Here is a 23,246-nt window from a genome sequence, read left to right as displayed (position 1 = left end):
AAGAGTAGAGCCCTGTTCCCTTCTCAAGGAGTTCAAAGGGGGGGGGTCTATCCCTGTTGTCTGACCGGTGGAGTGTGCTGCTGTCTACAAAGTTTCTAATATGTGACCATAGCTTGTGCACATCAAATATTCTCCAAGGACACCCGACCAGTTTGAAAGGCTCACTAGCTCTTCAGATCTCAGCACCAGCCCGACACACGCACCCTCCGTACTGGAAACCTATGAAAGGAACCGGACTCTCCCTCCCACGACACCCCCACACCACCGGGCTGCCGAGGCGCTGAAACACACCTCCCTTTTTTCCCTCTCTGGCCCAATACAACGTGCAACAACTTCCTAAGGAACGGTTTAGAAAGTCCCAGCATGGTTGGCTGGGCACCTGGGGTGTGGGAAGCCCAGGTTTGAGGTGCTGCTCACAAGCCAGCATTTGCTGGTGGCCTTCCTCAAAGCGTGGCTAGTTACTGGAGGTCTGGCAGCGCTTGCTGTGTAAAGTCAAATGCACGCTCTATTTTGTACTGGGACAAAAACGCTTTGCAGAGACCTTCCTAGCTTGAGAATCCGGCCAGTTGTGGAACTAAGGCCATAGGCAGCTTTCAGCTGAAACGAAGACAGGGACTTGAACCTGACATGCATACAGCTCAGCCGAATGCTGAGACCACGGCACTCAACTACTTAGGCTGGCCCCACACAGAGTTAACTAGGGCTACACAGTGGAGTAGCTTCAACAGAAGAGATTGGGAGACCTTAGCTAGGAAAGACTCTCTAGCATGTTGGTTAAGGCCTATGCATGGGGTGTGGGAAAGCCTAGTTCAAGTCTATGCTCAGAAGGATGCAGTGGGGGGGACTTGTCCCTAACCAGGCAGGCTGGAGGGTGTTAGCTGGTGGAGTGTAAGTGTGACAGAAGTGCTGTCCACTAAAACATTTTTAATAACCTGCAACTCTATTTTGGGCACAGCAGACCCCCTTGGAGAACACAGCCCACGTTTGAGCCACTCAGCACCCGAGGGCACACACAGCCACCAACATAGGAAGGATTGGAACCTGCTTCACTCACCCCCCAGGCAAACAATCTTTTACGTACTTGAAAACTGTTATGTCCCCCCCTTAGTCTTCTCTTCTCCAGACTAAACAAACTGAATTTTTTCAATCTTCCCTCAAGGTCGTGTTATAGTAACTCCACCTTGGTTGTATTTCCCTAGTTTGTTTATGAGAAGGTCACGTGAGAGAGCGTCAGAAGCCTTACTAAAGTCAAGACAGACCACATCTGCCGCTTCCCCCCGATCCACAAGGCTGGTTACCCCGTCAAAGAAAGCTATCAGGTTAGTTTGACATGATTTGTTCTTGATGGGAGGAGATCCTTTCTCACGGTGGTTTTTCATGAGAAAGGGAGGCTGACCTGCATGAGGCACCTCGCTCCAGAAGTGGGTTCATGGCGGAGTCTCCTAAGCGGCCAGAGACCCCTCCTGCCTGTCAGCCAGGCACCTGAGACCCAGAGGAGTGGGAACCAGGCCCCAACATGGTGTTGCAGATGGGGGCCCTAAGCGCAGCCCCTACCCTCTGTTATAAAAGAGCCTCCTTCCACTAAGATCCAGACAACAGCAGCGTTTTATTATCACCGTTTGAGACAACACCGGACATACTGGCTCTTGCAGGGTAGGGATGCGAGATTTGTTCTTCCGCGCTCGTTCTCCTGGCAGAAGGCACAGCTGTTTAACACCACGGGTAATTGCAGACACCCATCAGCCTAGATTTGAACCACAAGTATCAAAGCGCAGGACAGAGCAGGGCAGGGGGACAATAGGCTGAACGGGCCCTACGCCAGCAGTCTGCGGCCGCCCTGACAACTTGAGCCGACGGTGGGAATGCAGCTGGATTGCTCAGCCAGCCGGTGGGCCCGATGAAGGGAGCAGGGTTAACCCCTGCCAAACCAGCCACTAAGCAGCACATGGGACGCTGGCTTGGCATCCAACTGGGAGAAACATGCCTATTTTGCAATGCACACCCTCTCCCCCGGGTTATAGCACCCATTGTAGGCTCTGGTCTGCAGTAGGATCTGATATTGCCCTGGTTAACCCTCTGCCAGAATAAACAGGGTGCTCCCAGCTGCTGCACAAGGCTCAAAGGTCAGCACTGGCCGCGTAGCTCCCCAGCATTTGGAGCTGGGGGTGCAATTCCCAGCGCCCGTAGACATACCCGCTTTGGCTCTCTCTGAGCTCCACATTCCTGATGCTAGCGCTGTCAGGGGTGGTCCCAGCCACCCAGGCAAAGCAGAGGTGCCCTCACTAGGACCTCCGGGCCCACTGCACAGCCAGGGCCATTGCTTTGGTTCCGCCAGCGTGATCCCTGTTGTGCTCTTCCTGCATGCCAGGGGCTTATGGCCCCTTTCTGCCAGCAAGGCCAGCATAAAGGTGTGGGGCACGAATGACTCAGGCACTGAGAATGTGTGTGTGTGGGGGGAATTAGCAGTCACAAGGAGAGTGCGGGGGTTGTACCTTTTCCATCTGCTTCTCCTGCAGACTCGTTACATGTCTCAGGGAGGCTGTAGGGTACAGCAGTCCCTGGGCTGGTGGAAACACTGTGAGGAGACCAGAGTGTGTGACCCCATAGATCTGAGGCAAAAGAAAAAGCTTGTGCAAAACAACACACCTAGGAAAATATTTGGGGGGGGGTTCATTGGAAGCTGACTGCACAGCACCCCCACCCCAAACATACCATGTCCTGGGTAGTGTTAAAGGGAGATTCCAAGCCAGATTCGGGGATCTGGTTCTACTGAGCTAAGCAAACTCCAGTTCCCAACATGCTCCCCAAATTCAGGGAAAGTTCACATCTAAACTTAGCAGCTTAGGGCCAGCTGTGCTTTATAGCAAGTTACATGCTGTCCTCGCTGCCGGAGGAGTGCGCCGGATGGGGGAGGGGGAGGGAAGGGGTACGTGCAGCCTCGGCCACGTCTCCAGGACACCCGGCTGTGGGACAAGGCACCAGGTGAGCAGCCCTATTTGGGAAGAGAAGTTTATTTTGGGCACACGGGACCATTCTTCATAGTCGGGATCTTCACCTCCTCCTCGGGATGCTTAGGCAAACACAACGCTGAGTGGTGAGGGCGGAGGGGTCACTGCCAGCTGCTGTGACCTCTATCATTAAGGCCCCGCTTTTTCTCCCATGTGCCAAGGCAGGGCCTAGCGGCAGGTTCTCCAAACCCTTTGACTGCAGACCTGTGCAGGCCGCCTTGTGTAACCCCTAAGTGTGCATTCAGAAATAAAGGGGGAGGGGTCTAGAGCCAGCCCCTCACAGTGTGGGGCAGAAGGGAGTTGTGGGGGTGAGAGGCACAGAGTCAGCCCCATCCCCACCTGAGACAGGATTGACCGAGCAGAATTCCCCATACCCTGTGGAGGATGTGACACCAAACAGCAGCATGGTTTGTTTCAGTAAAGCACATACCTGCCGGGTCGCCCGGCCCAAGGAACACAGCTCCAATCTTAAGGCGATACTAATCTGCAAGGCAGTCCCGAAATCTTTAAGTCCAGCTGAGCTCATGGCCTTCCTGAATGTCTCATGTTCCAGTCTTGGAACTAAGTGTCTTGCCAGCAGCCAAGGCCTGTCCTCATTCCCCGGAATGGCACCATCAGCAAAATCAACCATGGGGCTAAATCCAGAGATGGGATAACTGTGCTCCAGGGGCTTTGTTTAATCTTTGGCTTCCCGGAAAGTCTTCCTTCCCCTTCCCCCTCTCCCTCCAGACTATCTGCCCCCTCCACTAGCCAGTGGCTGACTGAGGTCTGAGGTCATGGCAGCAGCTGACCCGTGCAGGAGAAAATAACTGGGAATCTTGTGGACCTGAAGCAGCCTTGAGACGTCATTTTGGCATCTCCAGGGCTGTCACCACAGACTTTGCCTTGAAGTACTGTTTAAATCTTAGCCTTGCATACCTGTGAAGAGAGACAGAGACAGAGCTTACACAAGAGAGTGGGAACATCTGACTGCCTCCACCCTGTCAGCACTACGGGGATTTCCCTCACCTCCTTTCAAGGGTGAAGCCCACGGCCTTGCTTACTCACGTCTGCTGCCGTGAAGGAGAGGGGCGATTTAGGGTGTGGAATAATCTCCAAGGGGAAATGGTGGAATCCTGATTGCTTGAGCTGTTGGGTAAGGAGCTAGATGGGATTGGAGAGAGATGGTCTGCCTTCATTCTAGGAATGTCTGGTCCAAACTAGATAACAGATCAAGGGGCAGCCCCATCTTCCTGGGGCTCACTGCGTTCTCCTGTGCCTGCAGCAGAACGCTGATACACTGGGTGTCCGTAACACCGCGGCAATCTGGGGCTGGGCTACGTATCTGAAGAGCCTGCTGCAGCTCGGGCTAACAGAGGTGTGTCTTTTAGCCCAGGTTGGAGCAGCAATCCTGTTAGGATCCATGGGTCTTAGCGTCGATCCCTGCCGCATTACACATCCCATCACACTGCACCTCCCCACGTGCTCTGTCTGGGTGCTGCAGTGACCCACGGATCCAACGAGGACCTCGGTGATGATCACCGCAGCCAAAACAGGAGAGGAATTCATGCCAGCCTGGGTGCAGAAGTAGCGTGGCAGCCTGCTCGTGCCGTGGCAAAGGGGAAGCCCTACCCAGCACCAGCATTGCTGCAGGGACCCGCTCACCTGAAGAAGTTAAAGTCTATGGTAGAATATTTATCCTGGATCAGGGCCCAGCATGCCCAAAGGAAATGAGAGGCCTGCAACAGAGAGAAGAATCAGGAACCTGCCTAGAGCTTCCCATACCACTGCGGGACGATAAAGCCTTTCACGTCACCCTCTTCTCCCAGCACTCAGGGCCAGATCCTCAGCTGGCTTAAGTCAGCTCCACTGGCTTCAATGAATCTATGCTGATTTGCACTCAGCTGGGGATCTGCCCCATGAGCTTTTTAATGCTAATGAACAGCCAGCTCCTGTCTTATTAACGATTATCTGTGTGACGTTTTTATGGAGCAGGATCCCGTTGTGCTAGGTGCTGTTACAAACACAGAACAAAAGGGCTGTCCCCGCCCCAAAGATCTTACAGTCATAAGTAAGCGAAATGTTATCCCCTTCCTTGCATGGGGTGGGGGGAAGGGGGTGTTACCACCTGGTCCCTCTGAGTGGGACAGCCTTGGGTTTGATCCATCCTTGGCTGGCAGCACCTGGGTCACAGCACCTCTAGGATGATCCCCTGCCGCTGCATGTTTGAAATAGCAAGAGCATGTTCCGTAACGTGTCCACTGACAATTCTTCTCTAAATGTTTCGGAGTTAAAATACAGGCGACTAGCTCCACAAGCCCTCGGCTTCCTTATCACGATGGATAGGTCTGAAGTTGTTTACTGCCTGGCTCTCAGCTAAGGTAAATTCCCCTCCAGCTGCTCGGTTCAAAGGTTGCTGTAGCAGCTCCAACAGGGTCATTGCTCTCTCTGGAAATTTTATGTAAGTAACCTTGGCAAAGTCAGATTTCCTTGTATTCCAGGGCTCAGCGGGCTCTGGCCCAGGTTCAGGCCAACAGGTCACTGCAGTCTTTGCTCACCTGTTGTTAGTACCCCACTGACCTACAGTCAAAGCACATCACTCTTTATTCTGGCCTCCTGTCTCATGGAAGATGTGGCCACCTCTCTTCTCCAGCTTATGAGCAGGTGGCTACCAGTGCAAAAACTTCTTCCTTGAGCTCTCCCAGTCTTGCTGCCATAGAGGACAGAAACTCCGGTCCTCAGAAACTATAGGCCAGAACATTTCTCAGCTGGTGTAAGTCAGTGCAGCTCCATTGACTTCACCTGTTTGTACCAGCTGAGAATCTGGCTCTAAATTTCCAGGGCTCCACATGCACCATACATCCTGCCCCACGTGCACAGCTGACAGCCAGTTTTCTGGGATTCTTGCTGTCCGGCAGGGGATGCACAAGATAATGGCTAACAGGGCACCACCGTCTGTCCATCAGCCAGGCAACCTGAGATCACCCAGTCAGATGTGTCTTTATGCTCACCGAGGAAGAGCTCAGAGCCAGATTTTCAAGAGGCGAACCCCAACGTGCAGGTCTCTCTCAAAAACCTGGCCACTTATTTTGGTGTCTAAATGGGTTCGTAGCCCTTTGAGAAATCTGGCTCAGAGTGACCCAGAGTCTTGGATCCCATGTAAGCTCTGCTACTTGTGGGATAGCTCCTCAAGCAGGGCAGGGGGAAGAGAGGAAGCCACCCACTGCCTGGCCTGATTTCCTCCACTGCCCCTCCTCAGTGGCAGGAGAAGAGCTGTAATTCAACCCAGAGCCTGATCGTGGTTTCTGGGGGGCCTGCTCTTTCTCGCAACTCTGCAAACCATAAAGCAAGCCCACAGACTAGGTTCATGGTCCAGTGTTGCCAACTCCTGTGGTTTTAACAGCACTTTTGTGATAGTTGGTGGGATTCTTAAAACCCCATCAAGAGACTGCATGGGAATGTCAGCTTTCACTTGAAAGAGAGAGAGAGGGGTGTGGGGGTGTGTGTGTGTGTGTGTGTGGTTGCAGTGGAAAAACTTGAAAAGGTGACCTGCGTGTCAAAGCCATTCTCACGATTTGTGGAGTGCCTGAGGCTGGCGATGCTGTTAACCCCTGAACAACAGGTACCTACGAGTTGTAAATGTTACACAAGGTGGAAGGCAGTAGAGAACCACGATGGCTGGGGGGAAAAGCGATCAGAGAAGGGCCTCTGGCTGCTCCATCCAGTGCTCTCCCCCACTGACCACTCTCCTCAAAGTCAGTGGTGGCATTAGGTCTGGATTCCTGAGGAATTAAGTGGCACTCAGAGCTCTTGGCCATCTGACTCCTAGAGAGGATCTGCCTTATTGTCAGAGGAACTTAATAATGTGAAGGACTTCCAGCTAGGCGGGCAGACTCTGCTGATGTACATTGGACCAGGCCTCTAACGGCTCTGAACATACCACTGCGCCTAGATCTTCAAATAAACAAACAAACAAAAAACCAACACGTGCCCAACCTACTGAGCTCTTTAGCAAGATCTGATCCATCACATCTGTTCCCTCTCTGCTTCCACAGCAGTTCCCTTCCCTCCGCTGGAGAACTTTAATTCTAGGGCTTCTTGCATCTCCCTCTAAAGAATCTGGTGCTGGCCATGGAACCATAGAATCATAGACTATCAGGGTTGAAAGGGACCTCGGGAGGTCATCTAGTCCAACCCCCTGCTCAAAGCAGGGCCAATCCCCAACTAAATCATCCCAGCCAGGGCTTTGTCAAGCCTGACCTTAAAAACTTCTAAGGAAGGAGACTCCACCACCTCCCTAGGGAACCCATTCCAGTGCTTCATCACCCTCCTAGTGAAAAAGTTTTTCCTACTATCCAACCTAAACCTCCCCCACTGCAACTTGAGACCATTACTCCTCGTTCTGTCATCTGCTACCACTGAGAACAGTCTAGATCCACCCTCTTTGGAATCCCCTTTCAGGTAGTTGAAAGTAGCTATCAAATCCCCCCTCATTCTTCTCTTCCGCAGACTAAACAATCCCAGTTCCCTCAGTCTCTCCTCATACGTCATGTGCTCCAGACCCCTAATCATTTTTGTTGCCCTCCGCTGGACGCTTTCCAATCTTTCCACATCCTTCTTGTAGTGTGGGGCCCAAAACTGGACACAGTACTCCAGATGAGGCCTCACCAATGTCGAATAGAGGGGAACGATCACGTCCCTCGATCTGCTGGCAATGCCCCTACATATACATCCCAAAATGCCATTGGCCTTCTTGGCAACAAGAGCACACTGTTGACTCATATCCAGCTTCTCGTCCACTGTAACCCCTAGGTCCTTTTCTGCAGGACTGCTGCCGAGCCACTGCTCCTGGACCATTACTCTAGTCAGGTACGGCAATTCCTATGTTCCTTTCATGAATGGTGGTGCTCCAGGACCATGAGGACGGAGTTGGTTCACTCCTGGGCCTGGGGCTGCAGCGATATTAAAACACAGAGCAGACACACAGGCACAGTGAAGAATTTCAGTGTCTTTGAGCCACTGGACCAGATCCTATTTCCTCTCCCTGTCCACTCCCATAACTGAATCCCAGAGTGCATTTCAGGGCAGATTAACTCTCCCACCCAAGAGCCCTGGGTCTTGCCTGTCAGAGAAGAACATGCTCCAGTGGATGGTAAATATACCTCTTCTATTCCCCAACAATTAATTCTCCCGTGGGTTAAATATATTCGGAATCCCCGCCCCACCGCGCATCACTTGGTCAGCCCTGCCTCCTCCCACTGCCCCGCCGGGCGCCCACTCACTAAAGCAAACTGGTTCGCTTGCACGTAGAGGGTCTCCAGCTCCTGGTCAGAGATGACTCCCCCTCCGTTTCCCTGGTTCTCCCGGCTCAGTTGCTTGTAGGCTTGCAGGTAGTGCCTCAGCCACTGCAGCTGGGTGTCTCTGCTGGGATATAGGCTGTAATCCACCTCGTTCACGCCTGCAAACAGAAGCTAGCAATTAGGAGGACTGGAGGTGGACAAGGAGAACAAGGCAGCTCCTCTAGGGCAAAGTGCTGATGAAGATGGGCTCTCCCAGGCCATGAGCCACAGCCCATTGAAGTCAATGGGAATCTTTCAACTGCCGTTGGATCAGCCCCTGGGAGACAAACACTATGTAAGTCAAGGGCCATTCTAGTAGAAGACAAGGTATTTCCCCAGAGCTAGGGATGGGGTGCAAGTACACTGATCCTATCTACTTGTTACAAGATCCTGTTAGCAAGTGGGTCCTATCCGTCCCTCTCTGGTGCTGGGATTTTGGCCCTGAAGTTACAGTCTAAATGTAATTTCCCTCTCCAGGACACATGAGCTGATTCCTAATCTTCCCTGCACTCCATGTGAATTTTACTCCTAGAAGTTCTTCAGAGGCTTTAAAATAATTTGGGATGATCTCTGAGAAAGGCCACTGAATTAGGAAATAACAGGGTGCCACGATATATACCAAGCCCCCCTTCCCCCTAGATCTAGTCCGGCCCATGAGCACCTTGTCATGCATGAGTCTGGATTTGATCTCTTTTACTGTTTGCTCTCAGCAGTGGCGCGCAGAAGGGGACTTAAAATTTTCAGTGTGGGTTTGCGCTTCAGGCTGCAATAATCCTGCTTAAGTCTTCAAGGTAAAAATTACTGGTACATCTACAACCCCTTTTGTCTTGCAAGCGCAAGGAGTAACTTCCTGTAGCCTCCTCTGGAGAGGAACGTGGCAGCTATTCATTCAACCACGTGCAGGAACTCTGCTCAGAAGTTTAGGGCTGGGAGAGAAGCCAACAGAGACCACATTGGGAAATCGGGTAGGCAGAACAGAATGACCCAGGCACTCTGATGTTATTGCCATGGCAACTGTAATGCCCACAAGTGGCCAGGATCTCAGTTTTAGGTCTCATTTGAAAGGTGCCAGCAACTCCACCAGCACAATCCCCCCGAACGTGGCTCTTGACTCAGTAGTCACTTGAAGGGAGAAGGACCAAATACTGAATCACCCACAACACTTCCTCCAAATCCTCTTAGAGGTTTCCACGCCCAGTGCTGACCTGGTCCTCTGACCTACTTAGCTTGTGAGAGCTGAAGGCTACACAGCACAAGCTGAAATGGCTATCAACATACATAAATATTACCTGCACTTGGGGCTAAACATGGGGAGAGGAAGGAATGTTTCCTACAGTTACTTACATTAATGAAATATCCTCATCAGTTACCCTGTAAGTAAACATGGCCAAAGGGAAACATTCCACCAAACTGGGGGGCCCAGCTTTCAGGCTAGGAAAAGAAGGGGGCGGGGGAGCTTGACTCACCTGCAAATTCATTAAAGTGGTTCCCAATGTCAAAAGCCTGGTAATTGTAACCAGCGTATTCGTAGTCTATGAACCGCACGTGCCCTGTGGAAGGCAAAACGGGGAGTGGTTAGAGTAGACGCCTCTGGTTATTCAAGCATCCTTGTACCCCTTGGAAGCCACCATCAGGGGAAGGGACACGTGTGCAAAGCTCGTGTGCACTGGACAGGAATGGAACAAACCTTCGGTCTCGTTGTAGATGATGTTTTTGCACAGCAGGTCATTATGACACAGCACAATGGGAGAGCCCAGCTGGGAGAGAGATTCCTTCAGCCAGGCAACCTCTTGCTCTAGCACCTCCAGACTGGGCACTTCCTGACGGAACCTAGGGGAGAAAAGGATGTGAGGTCATGTCCATGCACAGTAAGCTTCTTTTCAAATGTGGGTTGTTTTTTTAAATAATGCAAAGCTCAGTAACATTCAATAACTGGAGAGAGAGAGAGAAAGCGGGCAGATCTCCTAGGGCAGCACAGTCTTGGAGAATCACATCGCATGGGTACTTGGTCCAGCAAAAACCTCTTTGTTCACTGGAAGATCAATGTGGACTAAACACCAGGCTGGGAGCCATGCACTCTCAAGTTCTGATGCTCAGCAGTGGTGAATGGCTTGACAGTCCTGGAAATTGGGATCCTCTACTTAGCCTCAGAGCAGGGACAAATCAAGCAGCAGAAGCTTTCCCATGTTATCCTATCAACGTGCCTCCATGGTGATGTGGATGGACTCTCTCTAGGCGGGAAAAGGATAATTCTATCTCCATGCCCCGCTGACTCTTTAGCCTCTAGGTGGAGACTGCTAACAAGTGAGCTCAATTGCACTGGTGGTTTTGGTGATGTAGAACCCTGTCCCACGGGGAACTAGACCAAGACTCAAACCCATCTCACATATAGGGCACAAACCAGCAACAATCAGATCAGTCAAATCAGGAGCAGAAGACTCTCATTGCAATTCGCCTTCGAAGGGTCCGTGTGGATCAAAATGATGGTTCAGTTCCCTGAGCTCTCAGGCCCAGAGCCACAAGGACAACGGGATTTTTCAAGAACCCACAGTGGCATATGTTGTACTAATAACCTCAAGCAACCCGGTGATACCAAAAAAAAGAGCTAGTTAATAATTAAATCTAACTGGCCATTTAATGCACTCTGTGTGCCACCTAGTTCATTCACCTTCACTGTTTATGGGTACTGATGGCGTCCAAGTAGGTGGATCCTGACGCAGGTTGAGGCTTCCTCTAGATCCACCCACCTGGAATGGATTAAATCTCCCTCAAGGCCTTGTCTGCACTGGACGTTAGGTGGACTGGTTTTAAACATGCATTGTCTGGATCACCGAAAAACAGTGTTAGGCCTATAATGATTTTAAAGCCACTGTACTGGAGCTACAGCGGCCCCTGGTTTAACCCCTATTTATCCTGACCTAGGTGTAAAATCAGCCCACGTAATTGGGGTCAATGCCCAGTGTAAGTAGGGCTCAGGTCCCAGTTTAATCCCAGCTGGGGTGATTTTCCTGGGAGTTATTACTGCTAGTAACAGTATTACTGCAGCAGCGAGGAATCCTAGTCATGGCCCAGGACCCCACTGTGCTAGGCGCAGTACAGACACAGAACAACAAGACAGTCCCTGCCCCAGAGAGCTTACAATCTAAGTTGTCTCCACTTTGATCGCTCCAAAGTCTTTGTCTGTGACACAGCGAAGGTCTCTCCAAGGCAACTCAGAGCAAAGGCTGGGCAGCGTTATCTGAGAGTTAAGTGTTGAGAGAGATCTCCCATTTCAACCAGGTTCATTCTCCCGTGCGGTCTCGTCTATACTGGGAAATCTGCTTGTCGGTGGGCCCAGATACAAAAATTGGCCAATCTTGTAGAGTAGACAGACCATAGCTATATTTAGACCATGTTTCCCTGTTGCGTTATGGAAGGGCCCACCTTGGTTTGCTCCTTAACATGAAAAATTTCAAACCTTGCTGTAATTGTGTCAGCTGCTCCGCTGACAAACGCCACCCCACGTTACCTCTCGAGCTCTGCCACACTCAGCAGTTCAGTTCTGATGTTCACCTTTCTTTCCTTGCCTTTTTAGCTCACGTGGTTTGCCTTCCCTGCAGTTTGGGGATTCAAACAAGCCCCCAAAAGCAACCAAAGCCCTCAAAATTTTGTCTTGTTTCAGGTCAGAGTCTCAGAGTTACATGGTTTCAACCCAAAACTTGGCCTGGTTTTGCCCAATCCCTGGACTGGCCTGACTCCCCGTAGCTAAGCTGAATGTTTTACTGACCTCGCTGAATCTCTGGACAAACCTGTTGTGAATTTTAGGTTTGTGACAAACCCCAGCAAGGGCTTTGCCTGTTGCCTGGTTTCTTCACTCTGGTTTTGCCCAGTTCCAGTTAAGTTCAGTGTGGAGGGCTTTAACCTAGGTTCACCGGGGGAAGGAGACCAAAGCCCTGAGGTAAGTGGGGAAGTGGGATACTGGGAGGAAGCACGAGCAGGAGAGCGCAAGAGGGGACGGCTCCTGCCTCATACTGAGAAAGCGGGACAAACAGCAAGTTATCTCAAGTGCCTATACACAAGTGCAAGAAGCCTGGGAAACAAGCAGGGAGAACTGGAAGTCCTGGCACAGTCAAGGAATTATGACGTGATTGGAATAACAGAGACTTGGTGGGATAACTCACATGACTGGAGCACTGTCATGGATGGATATAAACTGTTCAGGAAGGACAGGCAGGGCAGAAAAGGTGGGGGAGTTGCACGGTATGTAAGGGAGCAGTATGACTGCTCAGAGCACCGGTATGAAACTGCAGAAAAACCCGAGAGTCTCTGGATTAAGTTTAGAAGTGTGAGCAACAAGGGTGATGTCATGGTGGGAGTCTGCTATAGACCACCGGACCAGGCGGATGAGGAGGATGAGGCTTTCTTCCGGCAACTCACGGAAATTACTAGATCGCAGGCCCTGGTTCTCATGGGAGACTTCAATCACCCTGATATCTGCTGGGAGAGCAATACAGCGGTGCACAGACAATCCAGGAAGTTTTTGGGAAGTGTAGGGGACAATTTCCTGGTGCAAGTGCTGGAGGAACCAACTAGGGGCAGAGCTCTTCTTGACCTGCTGCTCACAAACCGGGAAGAATTAGTAGGGGAAGCAAAAGTGGATGGGAACCTGGGAGGCAGAGACCATGAGATGGTCGAGTTCAGGATCCTGACACAGGGAAGAAAGGAGAGCAGCAGAATATGGACCCGGGACTTCAGAAAAGCAGACTTTGACTCCCTCAGGGAACTGATGGGCAGGATCCCCTGGGAGAATAACATGAGGGGGAAAGGAGTCCAGGAGAGCTGGCTGTATTTTAAAGAATCCTTATTGAGGTTACAGGGACAAACCATCCCGATGTGTAGAAAGAATAGTAAATATGGGAGGCAACCAGCTTGGCTTAACAGTGAAATCCTTGCTGATCTTAAACACAAAAAGAAGCTTACAAGAAGTGGAAGATTGGACAAATGACCAGGGAGGAGTATAAAAATATTGCTCGGGCATGCAGGAGTGAAATCAGGAAGGCCAAATCACATCTGAAGTTGCAGCTAGCAAGAGATGTTAAGAGTAACAAGAAAGGTTTCTTCAGGTATGTTAGCAACAAGAAGAAAGTCAAGGAAAGTGTGGGCCACTTACTGAATGAGGGAGGCAACCTAGTGACAGAGGATGTGGAAAAAGCTAATGTACTCAATGCTTTTTTTGCCTCTGTCTTCACGAACAAGGTCAGCTCCCAGACTACTGCACTGGGCAGCACAGCATGGGGAGGAGACCACCAACCCTCTGTGGAGAAAGAAGTGGTTCGGGACGATTTAGAAAAGCTGGACAAGCACACGTCCATGGGGCCGGATGTGTTGTATCCGAGAGTGCTAAAGGAGTTGGCGGCTGTGATTGCAGAGCCATTGTCCATTATCTTTGAAAACTCATGGCGATCGGGGGAGGTCCCGGACGACTGGAAAAAGGCTAAGGTCGTGCCCATCTTTAAAAAAGGGAAGAAGGAGGATCCAGGGAACTACAGGCCAGTCAGCCTCACCTCAGTCCCTGGAAAAATCATGGAGCAGGTCCTCAAGGAATCAATTCTGAAGCACTTAGAGGAGAGGAAAGTGATCAGGACCAGTCAGCATGGATTCACCAAGGGCAAGTCATGCCTGACTAATCTAATTGCCTTCTATGACGAGATAACTGGCTCCATGGATGAGGGGAAAGGAGTGGATGTGTTATTCCTTGACTTTAGCAAAGCTTTTGATACAGTCTCCCACAGTATTCTTGCCAGCAAGTTAATGAAGTATGGGCTGGATGAATGGACTATAAGGTGGATAGAAAGCTGGATAGATTGTCGGGCTCAACGGGTAGTGATCAATGGCTCCATGTCTAGTTGGCAGCCGGTATCAAGTAGAGTGACCCAAGGGTCGGTCCTGGGGCAGGTTTTGTTCAATATCTTCATTAATGATCTGGAGGATGGCATGGATTGCACCCTCAGCAAGTTTGCAGATGACACTAAACTGGGAGGAGAGGTAGATACGCTGGAGGGTAGGGATAGGATACAGAGGGACCTAGACAAATTAGAGGATTGAGCCAAAACAAATCTGATGAGGTTCAACAAGGACAAGTGCAGAGTCCTGCACTTAGGATGGAACAATCCCATGCACCGCTACAGACTAGGGACCAAGTGGCTAGGCGGCAGTTCTGCAGAAAAGGACCTAGGGGTTACAGTGGACGAGAAGCTGGATATGAGTCAACGGTGTGCCCTTGCTGCCAAGAAGGCCAATGGCATTTTGGGATGTATAAGAAGGGGCATTGCCAGCAGATCGAGGGACGTGATCGTTCCCCTCTATTCGACATTGGTGAGGCCTCATCTGGAGTACTGTGTCCAGTTTTGGGCCCCACACTACAAGAAGGATGTGGAAAAATTGGAAAGCGTCCAGTGGAGGGCAACAAAAATGATTAGGGGTCTGGAGCACATGACTTAGGAGGAGAGGCTGAGGGAACTGTGATTATTTAGTCTGCAGAAGAGAAGAGTAAGGGGGGATTTGATAGCTGCTTTCAACTACCTGAAAGGGGGTTCCAAAGAGGATGGAGCTTGGCTGTTCTCAGTGGGAGCAGATGACAAAACAAGGAGTAATGGTCTCAAGTTGCAGTGGGGGAGGTTTAGGTTGGATATTAGGAAAAACTTTTTCACTAGGAGGGTGGTGAAACACTGGAATGTGTTACCTAGGGGGGTGGTGGAATCTCCTTCCTTTGAGGTTTTTAAGGTCAGGCTTGACAAAGCCCTGGCTGGGATGATTTAGTTGGGGATTGGTCCTGCTTTGAGCAGGGGTTGGACTAGATGACCTCCTGAGGTCCCTTCCAACCCTGATATTCTATGATTCTATGTCACTTACCCTTCCCACAACTGCCTGGCTGCATTGCCTGAACCCATACGCAGGACTAGAGACGAGCCCAGTGCAGCTGGCTAGAACTGCGTGGATACAGGATGCCCTTAGCAGGAGTCTTGTTGCTGGGTTCTCTCTCTCTCTTTACCTGGGGTTGGATGCCTTGGTGGTGAGATCAGTTTTCATGATGGTGAGGTACTTGTGTATCTTGTGCCACAGGCTGGGTTTGGGGAGGCTCCCGTTGGCGTGAATTGCATGCATTTTGGCCATTTCCCAGGCTATCAACCTATAACAAATCACACGGGCAGCGATAATAGGTGGCTACACTTCGAGATTCTGCCAATGGGAAATGCTCAGCACCTTCTGTCAACCACACCCCAGGGACATCAAGTTGGGCACCCACAAAACCAGCGTCCACTGTTAAAAATTCAGGCTGAAAGTGTCTAAATTCTCTCTCCTATTTAGCGGCGTGACTTCCAAATGCTTCAAGGTACCATCTCAAAAATCTCCAAACTCACTGGGCCAAATTCTCTGCTGGTATAAGTCTCTGGAGAAATGCCAATTTCAGCATTGCCAACCTCAATGATTCAAAAATCATGGGATATTTTTTAAAAATCATCTCATGATTTTCAAGCCAAATTTTTGTTGTTGTTGTTCCTTTGATTTGCTCTCTGGTTTCTGAGCCCTCAGGTTGCAATTGCATCATGTTTTCAAGCTCTTCACAACAACCCTGAGGGTTACAAGTTACTTCTTTTTAAATGAAAGCTGAGATTCTGATGTGATCACTTGATTCCAGCAGCTGGAGCTTCAATCAGTACACCCCAAATTACGAGACTTGTGAGAAAACCAGGAGAGTTGGCAATACTGCTGGCATTTACACGAGCAGGGAATCTGGTCGGCGACTGCAGTTACCAGAGAATGCTGCTGTCCTGGTTCTATCTAGGCAAATGGTATGGGAGACTTCGGGGGAACAGCCTCTGTGGGGCTTGCAATGGCTGTGCGCACTATGCATCTGCCGGACGAAAGGCCAGTCTGCAAGAGAAAGGCAACACCCACCCCCCTGCCAGCAGCTGCCTCTGGTTGCTGGGAGAAGGGATGCCCTATGCTGCCTCCCACCCAAGTTCCTGCTAGCAGCCCAATATGGGGCATTGCAGAGGTGTCAGGAACCTATTCCCTGATCTGGCTTGGCTTCTCCCAAACGTCACTCCCTGCATGCAGCACCCTAAGACCGATAGCAGAATCAGGCCCATAGAAATCCACCCAAGTGCCTTTCCCCTCCCAAGGCAGGACCACGGAGGAAGGAAACGTGGCACAAACTACACACACACACACTCACCTGAAGATTTGTGGCTGCCGCACATGCTCAGGTTCCAGCGCCGTCCCCTGCATGAACTCGTAACACAAGCCGTTTTGGAAGGTGCAGTAGAGGTTGGGGGCGCAGCCGTGGGCTCGCAGCACCTGGAAATTCTTCAGCTCATTTTCCCTGTCCACAAAGAGCTCCGTCTTCCGGCCGTAGACCCGCACCAGGACTGCGTCCGCCATCCCCTCGTCCATGTAGCAGGCCATGAGCTTGTTGGTGATGCCATCGGTGAAGAGCTGGCGAGGGAGGGACAGAGGGAGAGGGTTAGGGTGTGGTGTGGGGAAAAGCAGTGAGGCCTTAGGGGCCATTAATAAGTGTGTGCGCAGGGGAATGCCCTGTGGGGAGGGGAAAAAGAGACACTAATGTAGAATCCGAACAGCCCCGAGTGTAAAAGGAAAGAGGTTGGCACAGGAGTCTGTCCATGGTACTTCTCTGGCCGCCACAACCGTTACATGTGAGTGGCTCACACGCCAATGGATTTGACCTAGGCAGGCAGTGTGGTCTAGTGGACAGAGCACTCCACCTGCCTTCAAGTCCCAGCTCAATACCCAGCCTGCTTGGGCAAGGAACTGCCCAGTTCTCCCATCTGTGAAAGGGGATAACAAAACCGATCTCCATGGGAAAGTGCTCCGAGATCTGATGAAACGCACTATATAAAAGCTAGGCATTGTTATCACCATCCTCACAGCACCCCGGCGAGGCGGGGCTATTATTTCCATTGTACAGATGGGCAACTGAGGCCCGGAGAGCTAAGGGACTTGCCCAAGGTCGCACAGGGGTCTGTGGTGAAGCAGGGAATTGAGTCCCAGGCAACTACCCTTTCTCTCTTTGCCACTGTCGCCAGTCAAAATGCCGACTAGGGAACAGCACAGACACTTGGAACGGAGTCCTAGCCAGGTCACCAGCCTTTGGCTCAGGATGGAGGTTGTGACTCAGGGCACATGGGCTGAGGCTGTTAAATGCGCAGCGTGGCGCAATATTATTTGAACAGTGTCCGAGTTGCACTAGGCACTTTACAAGGACAGATTGCAAGATACCGGGTCTGATTCTCCCCCGCCTTGCAACTTGGGTCATTGCTGGAGCCGTTCTGTTTTGTGCCCTCTGGGTGCTGCTTGTGAATGAACGTGTGCACCTGTGCACGGTCCCTGCCAAAAGAGGCTGCAGTAAGATGTGGGGGGAACAGAGAACAGGAAAGGGACAAGGTGAGGAAAGAAGGGGTCTCAGCAGCACCACCGCACGGAACCGCATGGTTTAATTAAGAGCTTGGCTATGATCAGCGGGGACTCTCTCTGGAGACCTTTCTTGTCGGTTCGCCTCAGGAGACGCACCAATCACAGACAACGTACGTCTGGGAGGTCTCGACAGCATCCCAAACATGGGCCTGTCTTGCACTCCTCATACAGCCCAGGCTTATAAGTGGAGCTGGGAGATTTAGTAGCAAAGCATGACACTGGGTTAAGTTACAAACCTGAGACTCGATCCCAGTTCAATGGGGGCGCTCAGCAGGATTTTGAACCTGCGGGGGGAGGGGGCTGTGATAAGTTCTCAGCTAGCTGGAGGCGCTGATGAAGGCACCAGGCACAGCTGGGTGGTCTGGGCTGTTTTCCGGCTGGCGACTCAAGAGAGCTAAAAGAACCGTTCCACCTTGAGGTGGTTGAGGGCCGCGGCTCAGGCCTCTGTAGGTTCTGAGCTGCCCCGCGGGCAGAATCCCTGAACTGGCACAGAGCCTCAGGCACAAAACACAGCGAGGAGCAAATGAAACAAACCAACCAACCCCAGGGGTCCGAGCAGCACTGAGATCATTGACAGCGGGGATGTCTCTGCTGGGGATGCCTCTGTCACTACTCTGATGGCTCCTCACAGATGGAAAGAGGGTTTTGTTCGGGCTTCTCCTTAACTTGGCTGGATGCCCGGATACACGGAGTCTTCTCCCCTTCCCCCGTCCTCTCCAACTCCATGACCCTTCTTCCTGCAGATCTCTCCCTCTATGCTCCTGTCTATGCTCTCTCTTGGGAAGCAGAGGAAACGCACAGAGGTGTGGCTTGATGGGGAAGGGAGGCCATTCCAGATGGTCTGGAGATGGCAAGAAATATTGGCCTGATTCCCCTCTCACTCATGCTGGAGTAAATGAGGAGTAACTCCACGGAAGTCAAAGAAGCCAACGAGATGGGGGCGAAGCAGAACCCTTAGCCCTCGGTTAAGTCGAGATTAATGCTGTTTCCAAGGGCCACTTTTCTCCTCTTCGATTTTTTAAAAGTTGGGGAAATCTGATGCTTGTGGAAAGAAGCAAGGGGCTGCTAGCTCCGGCTGCAAGCCAGTGCTCAGCAAGGCGCCCCCGCAAAGGCAATCCTTGCCATCCACCGACCCATCCTGCTGTGGGAAATGCAGGCTTGGATCCTTGGGCCTTTCAGAAGGCAGATCTGGTGCTGCCTGGGAGTGCAATGGGACGGGCAGAATCATACTGCAGCAGGACCTGAGACACAATGTGCTGATGAGAAAGTGGCACTGAGGGTGCAATCCGATGGGGCTTGTTTTGCCCGGGTGGGCAGTGCCCAGCATTATGGCCTGATGCACAGGGGAGGGATGCCACGCCCAAAGCAGGCATTGCTCAGGCTACCCGCTGTTGCAGAACCGCCAGCACCAAGGGCACAGCACCTGGGTGCTGTACCACCCAGTCTGATGCTACCTTTGTCCAGCACTGCCCGGGACATGATCTGAAGCTTTAGTAGCTTTGCTGTAGGTGACAATATGCTTTTCCCCTATAAGTAAAAAGGAAACTGATTTGAGCTTCACAGGCCAGAGAGAAGTAAATACCATAAGACTCATATTTCCTTAAAGTCTTCACCCTCAGCCTCTCCCTGTCCTCCTCCTTTCAGATCCAATGGGCCAAATCCTCAGCTGGTACAAACCGGCATAGTTCCATTGATATCACTGGAACTATCCAGATTTACACCAGCTAAGGGTGGGACCCACTGAAACTAGCCCCCTGCACATGGAATAGAATAGCCCCAGGTTACGTGAGGGCGAGAACAGGAATTTCCTGTGGACAGGTCCCACTCCCCCAGCAGTTCTAGCTCAGCAGCCCCCTCCTCTTCGGCAAACTGAACTCTGCCTCAGTTCTTCTCCATTTTCGGATCTGAAGTCCATTCAGATCTTTCCTGTGGGTGTGAATTGGACTGTTGGTATTGATCCTGCTGGCATTCCATGACGTTCATTTCGGCACTGCTGACGACCTGCGTACCCAGCATCTCACAGCTCCTCCAGCTTCCAGGAACAAGGGCAGCTGCTCAGGAGACCACCGGAGACGTTCCCAGAAGTGTCAACTGCAGAGTGAATGTGACACACACACATCCCTGCCTATTCAGACATTCTCACAGCCATTCTTCACCCCAAAGTGCTCCCGTGCATCTCCTGTCTCTTTCATTGGATGGTAACTCCATGCGTATTTAAGCAGGGGCCTTTCTGTGTTGCCAACCTACAGCCTTAAAGATACTGGAATGCAGAGCATAGATCTCCAACCTGCTGCAGTCCAGACAGGGCTTCAGCGCTGAATGTATTGTGCTGGCTCTCCTTATCACATCTAAGGTGAGAGAGAAGCAGGCACCCCTCTGATAGTATGCGATCAAGCTTGCTTACAATGCCCTGAAGCTCTCCAGCATAGAATCATAGGAGTGGAAGGGACCTCGAGAGGTCATCTAGTCCAGTCCCCTGCAGGGAGATGCTTTCTGCTTAGTGGCAGAACTAGGGGATGCGCTCGTGGTGGGGCCAGATCCTTGGAGACCACTGCAGTTGGGCGTAACTTAGTGCAGCCTGTAGGCTCCTTTTACTTGCACTGGGGGGCTGGACAATCTTCAGCTGGCCCCAGAATTGTGTGTGGGCATGGGGGGGGGCGTACAGCCACCTTTACCCAGCTTTCCTGGGTCCTACACCGAGCAGACCTTGGCCACTCTAAAGACTTAGCCTTTAACATCTGCAGTGGTGCACAATACCTAAGAGGCTGGCACTGACACCATGGAACTAGGCAGGGTAAATCAGCGTCACCCCATCATGATGCTGAGACGTACCAGCTAAGGATCTGCTCCAATTCTCTCTTTAATAAAAAAAAAAAATGGTCTTTTTGAAAAAAATTTTTTTAAAAAGAAAGTCTCTCTCCCCATGTTAAAAAAACAAACAAATATAAAGTAACATCAGCTGGGGCTACGATTTAAGGCTTCCCCTTAGGCTTACACAAGTAAGATCTGCTGTTCAACACAACATCAACGCATGGATACAAGACAGCTGACAAGAGTCTTATTACGAATGCTTTGTATTAGAGGTAGCAGTTAGAGGGCTCAGCTGAGACCAGAGCTCAAGGGGCTGTACAAACACATGACAGACAGTCCCTGCCCTGAAGAGATCACAGCCTTAACTCAAGAGTCTCCTGTCTATTAGCAGCTGCCCTGGCACAGATATTTTGACACAGCTTCCTGTGTTTAAATGACTCTGGGCTACTAATATATTACTAAGGATGCTCCAGGCACACTGGAAATAAGCGCACACGCTTGTACGAGTACTAGATTACATCGATACTATACTAGCACTGTGCCCTCGCTGCCCAGCTACAGAACATTTTCATGCAGGGATCTCAAAGCACTTTACAAATATTGATGAGCTAAGCTAGGCAATTTGTCATGACCATCCCTATAAAAACAACAAGGAGTCTGGTGGCACCTTAAAGACAAGCAGATTTGTTTGGCCATAAGCTTTTGTGGGTAAAAACCCCACTTCTTCAGGTGCCTATTACCATCCCTATTTTACAGATGGGGAAACCGAGGCACAGAGCAGCAAAGCCAGTTAGTGGCGCAACCAGGAACAGATTCTTGGAGTCCCAGTGCCTGGTCTCTGGCTCTAAGGATTGCATGCCTCTGCCTGGGGAGAACCAGGATTCATAGATCACAGAATCACAGGACTGGAAGGGCCCTCCAGAGGTCATCTAGCCCAGCCCCCCGCACTCACGGCAGGCCCAGGTATTCTCCAGACCACTGCTTCTCCAGCTGTCTGAGGTGGGGGGCTGGCAATGTTCTTCCCACTGTGCGGGCAGACCGGCAGCCGATGGCCCGCGGACCACCACCTGGAGGAGCGCTGGCCTCCAGCGTCCCTGGCAGGTGCCCGTCTCACCTGCTCTTAAAAATCTCCAACGTGCAACAGGCATTTCAGAGTTCTGCAGGGAACATGAATCCGCCCAGTCACGCCTCAGCTCTTCGCGGCCACCCTAGCGCCCCTGGGACCGCCCGGGGGGCTGCGAAAAGGTGCCCGGCAACATCCCCCGGCGAGGGAGGAAAGACCCGGAGCAGGTCACTGGGCGCAAACCTCGCCCCTTCCAGGGGCTTGTCTAGCTCCAGAGCCCAGGCGAACTTGCACCGCCCCCGGGGTGTTGCGGGAGGCGGCTGCCCAGACCAGATCTCGCCCCAGCCAGCGGCTTCCCTTCTGCCTGCCTGGGCGAGAGCCATGGAAACCGGGCTGGCCGGGAGCGGCGGCGGGTCCAGCCCGGCCCCGCGCAGCCCCCGGGGACGGGACGGGACGCTCGCCCCGTACCTTGGTTTTCACGCGCTCCGGCGCCCACTGCGGTCTCAGCTCGCGGATCAGTCGCAGCGCGCCGGGCCGGACGTTGTCTTCGTCCACCGCGATGCCCAGGCAGCGCACGGCCGGGTGGCCCCGGCGGCCGGGCAGCCCGGCGGCGGCCGAGAGCTTCTCCTCCATGGCCCACGTGCAGCGCGGGCAGACCCGCGGCCTCTGCCGGGCCGGAGCGGCAGGCGGGGAGCGGGCACCGGCGACTCCACCCCCGCTAGCCGCGGAGCGCTGGGGCAGCGGCCCATGGGCAGGGGCTGGAGAGGGGCTGGGCGGGGAGGAGCCGCCGCCGCCGGGAACCCATGAGTCAGCCCCGCCGCCGCCGCCGCCGCCGCCCCTCCGTGCCCAGCCCGGCGCTCGGGCCGGCCACCATTGTGATGTCACCGGGGTCCCCCGGCGCCGCCATCGCGCCCCGGGGCGGGCCCCCTGCGCGGCTCGGCCGGGATGAGCAGGCGGGGAGCCGCTCCGCCCGCGTCCCGCCGGCCCTGCGCACTGCGGAGGGGCCGCTCCGCTCCGGGCAGGTGCGCCAGGGCCGGGCGCAGGCTGAGCCTGGCAGGGGGAGCCCCCCGCCCCAAGGCAGCGCTGGTGCTGCAGGCCGTGGGCAGGACTGGGGGGGCGGCCCAGAGGGGTCTGGGCTCACGGGCGCAGCCCCTCGCAGGTATTTCGGCATCAACCCCCCCGTCCCCCAGGGGCTTGTTGTTCAGTGGGCGGGAGCCCTGGGCCTGCTTTGAAAAGGTCACTGCGCAAACCTGCGGCCCCTCCAGGCTTATTCTGGGCCCTGCCCCCTGGGGAAGGCTCCCTGGCCCAGTGAGGGCCGGTCTTAGGAACTGGAACTGTTAGGACAGTTGAGGATTCAAGGCAGGGAAGGTGGCATCTCACTGCTATTTAGGGCAGGGCGACCAGAGAGCAAGTATGAAAAGTCAGGGGGTAGGGGGAACAGGTGCCTATATAAGCAAAAGCCCTGAATATCTGGACTGTCCCTGTAAAATGGGGACATCTGGTCACCCTAATTTAGGAATTCGTCTCCTTTGCCCCAGCTCTCTGCTGCCTGTTGGCGTGGTCCAGATTGGC

The 23,246-nt window shown here is 52.6% G+C and overlaps 1 protein-coding gene across 2 annotated transcripts; it reads right to left on the bottom strand.

Annotated features, from left to right (window-relative positions):
• Nucleotides 1–1,593: 1,593 nt before the first annotated feature.
• Nucleotides 1,594–22,244, bottom strand: ETNK2 (ethanolamine kinase 2). 2 transcript variants are annotated; one of them, XM_074935992.1, is made up of 8 exons: nt 22,143–22,244; nt 16,545–16,804; nt 15,357–15,494; nt 10,014–10,156; nt 9,793–9,876; nt 8,270–8,445; nt 4,653–4,726; nt 1,594–3,926 (listed from the first exon to the last, which is right to left on the bottom strand). In XM_074935992.1, exons 2-8 carry the CDS (start codon nt 16,772–16,774, stop codon nt 3,854–3,856), a joined length of 918 nt encoding a protein of 305 aa, XP_074792093.1. In that variant the 5' UTR covers nt 16,775–16,804; nt 22,143–22,244; the 3' UTR covers nt 1,594–3,853. The 2 variants fall into 2 exon arrangements, with proteins under 2 accessions (XP_074792093.1, XP_074792094.1); XM_074935993.1 differs by lacking the exon at nt 22,143–22,244 and adding an exon at nt 21,726–21,744.
• Between the last annotated feature and the right edge of the window lie 1,002 nt (nt 22,245–23,246).

This window comes from Natator depressus, chromosome 21, assembly GCF_965152275.1.
Source record: "Natator depressus isolate rNatDep1 chromosome 21, rNatDep2.hap1, whole genome shotgun sequence".
Taxonomy (NCBI): Eukaryota; Metazoa; Chordata; order Testudines; family Cheloniidae; genus Natator; species Natator depressus.
Note: the sequence above shows the minus strand (reverse complement) of the source record. Positions and strands in the feature narration are given on the sequence as shown.

Bases quoted from the DNA above. Each gene is read 5' to 3' on its own strand.
- ETNK2 (XM_074935992.1), bottom strand. From the start codon at position 16,774: ATGGCCTGCTACATGGACGAGGGGATGGCGGACGCAGTCCTGGTGCGG. The intron at 15,495-16,544 runs GTGAGTGTGTGT...GATTTGTTATAG, and splicing joins CGGCAGCCACAAATCTTCAG to GTTGATAGCCTGGGAAATGG. The intron at 3,927-4,652 runs GTGAGCGGGTCC...CTCTCTTCACAG, and splicing joins ATAGACTTTAACTTCTTCAG to GTATGCAAGGCTAAGATTTA.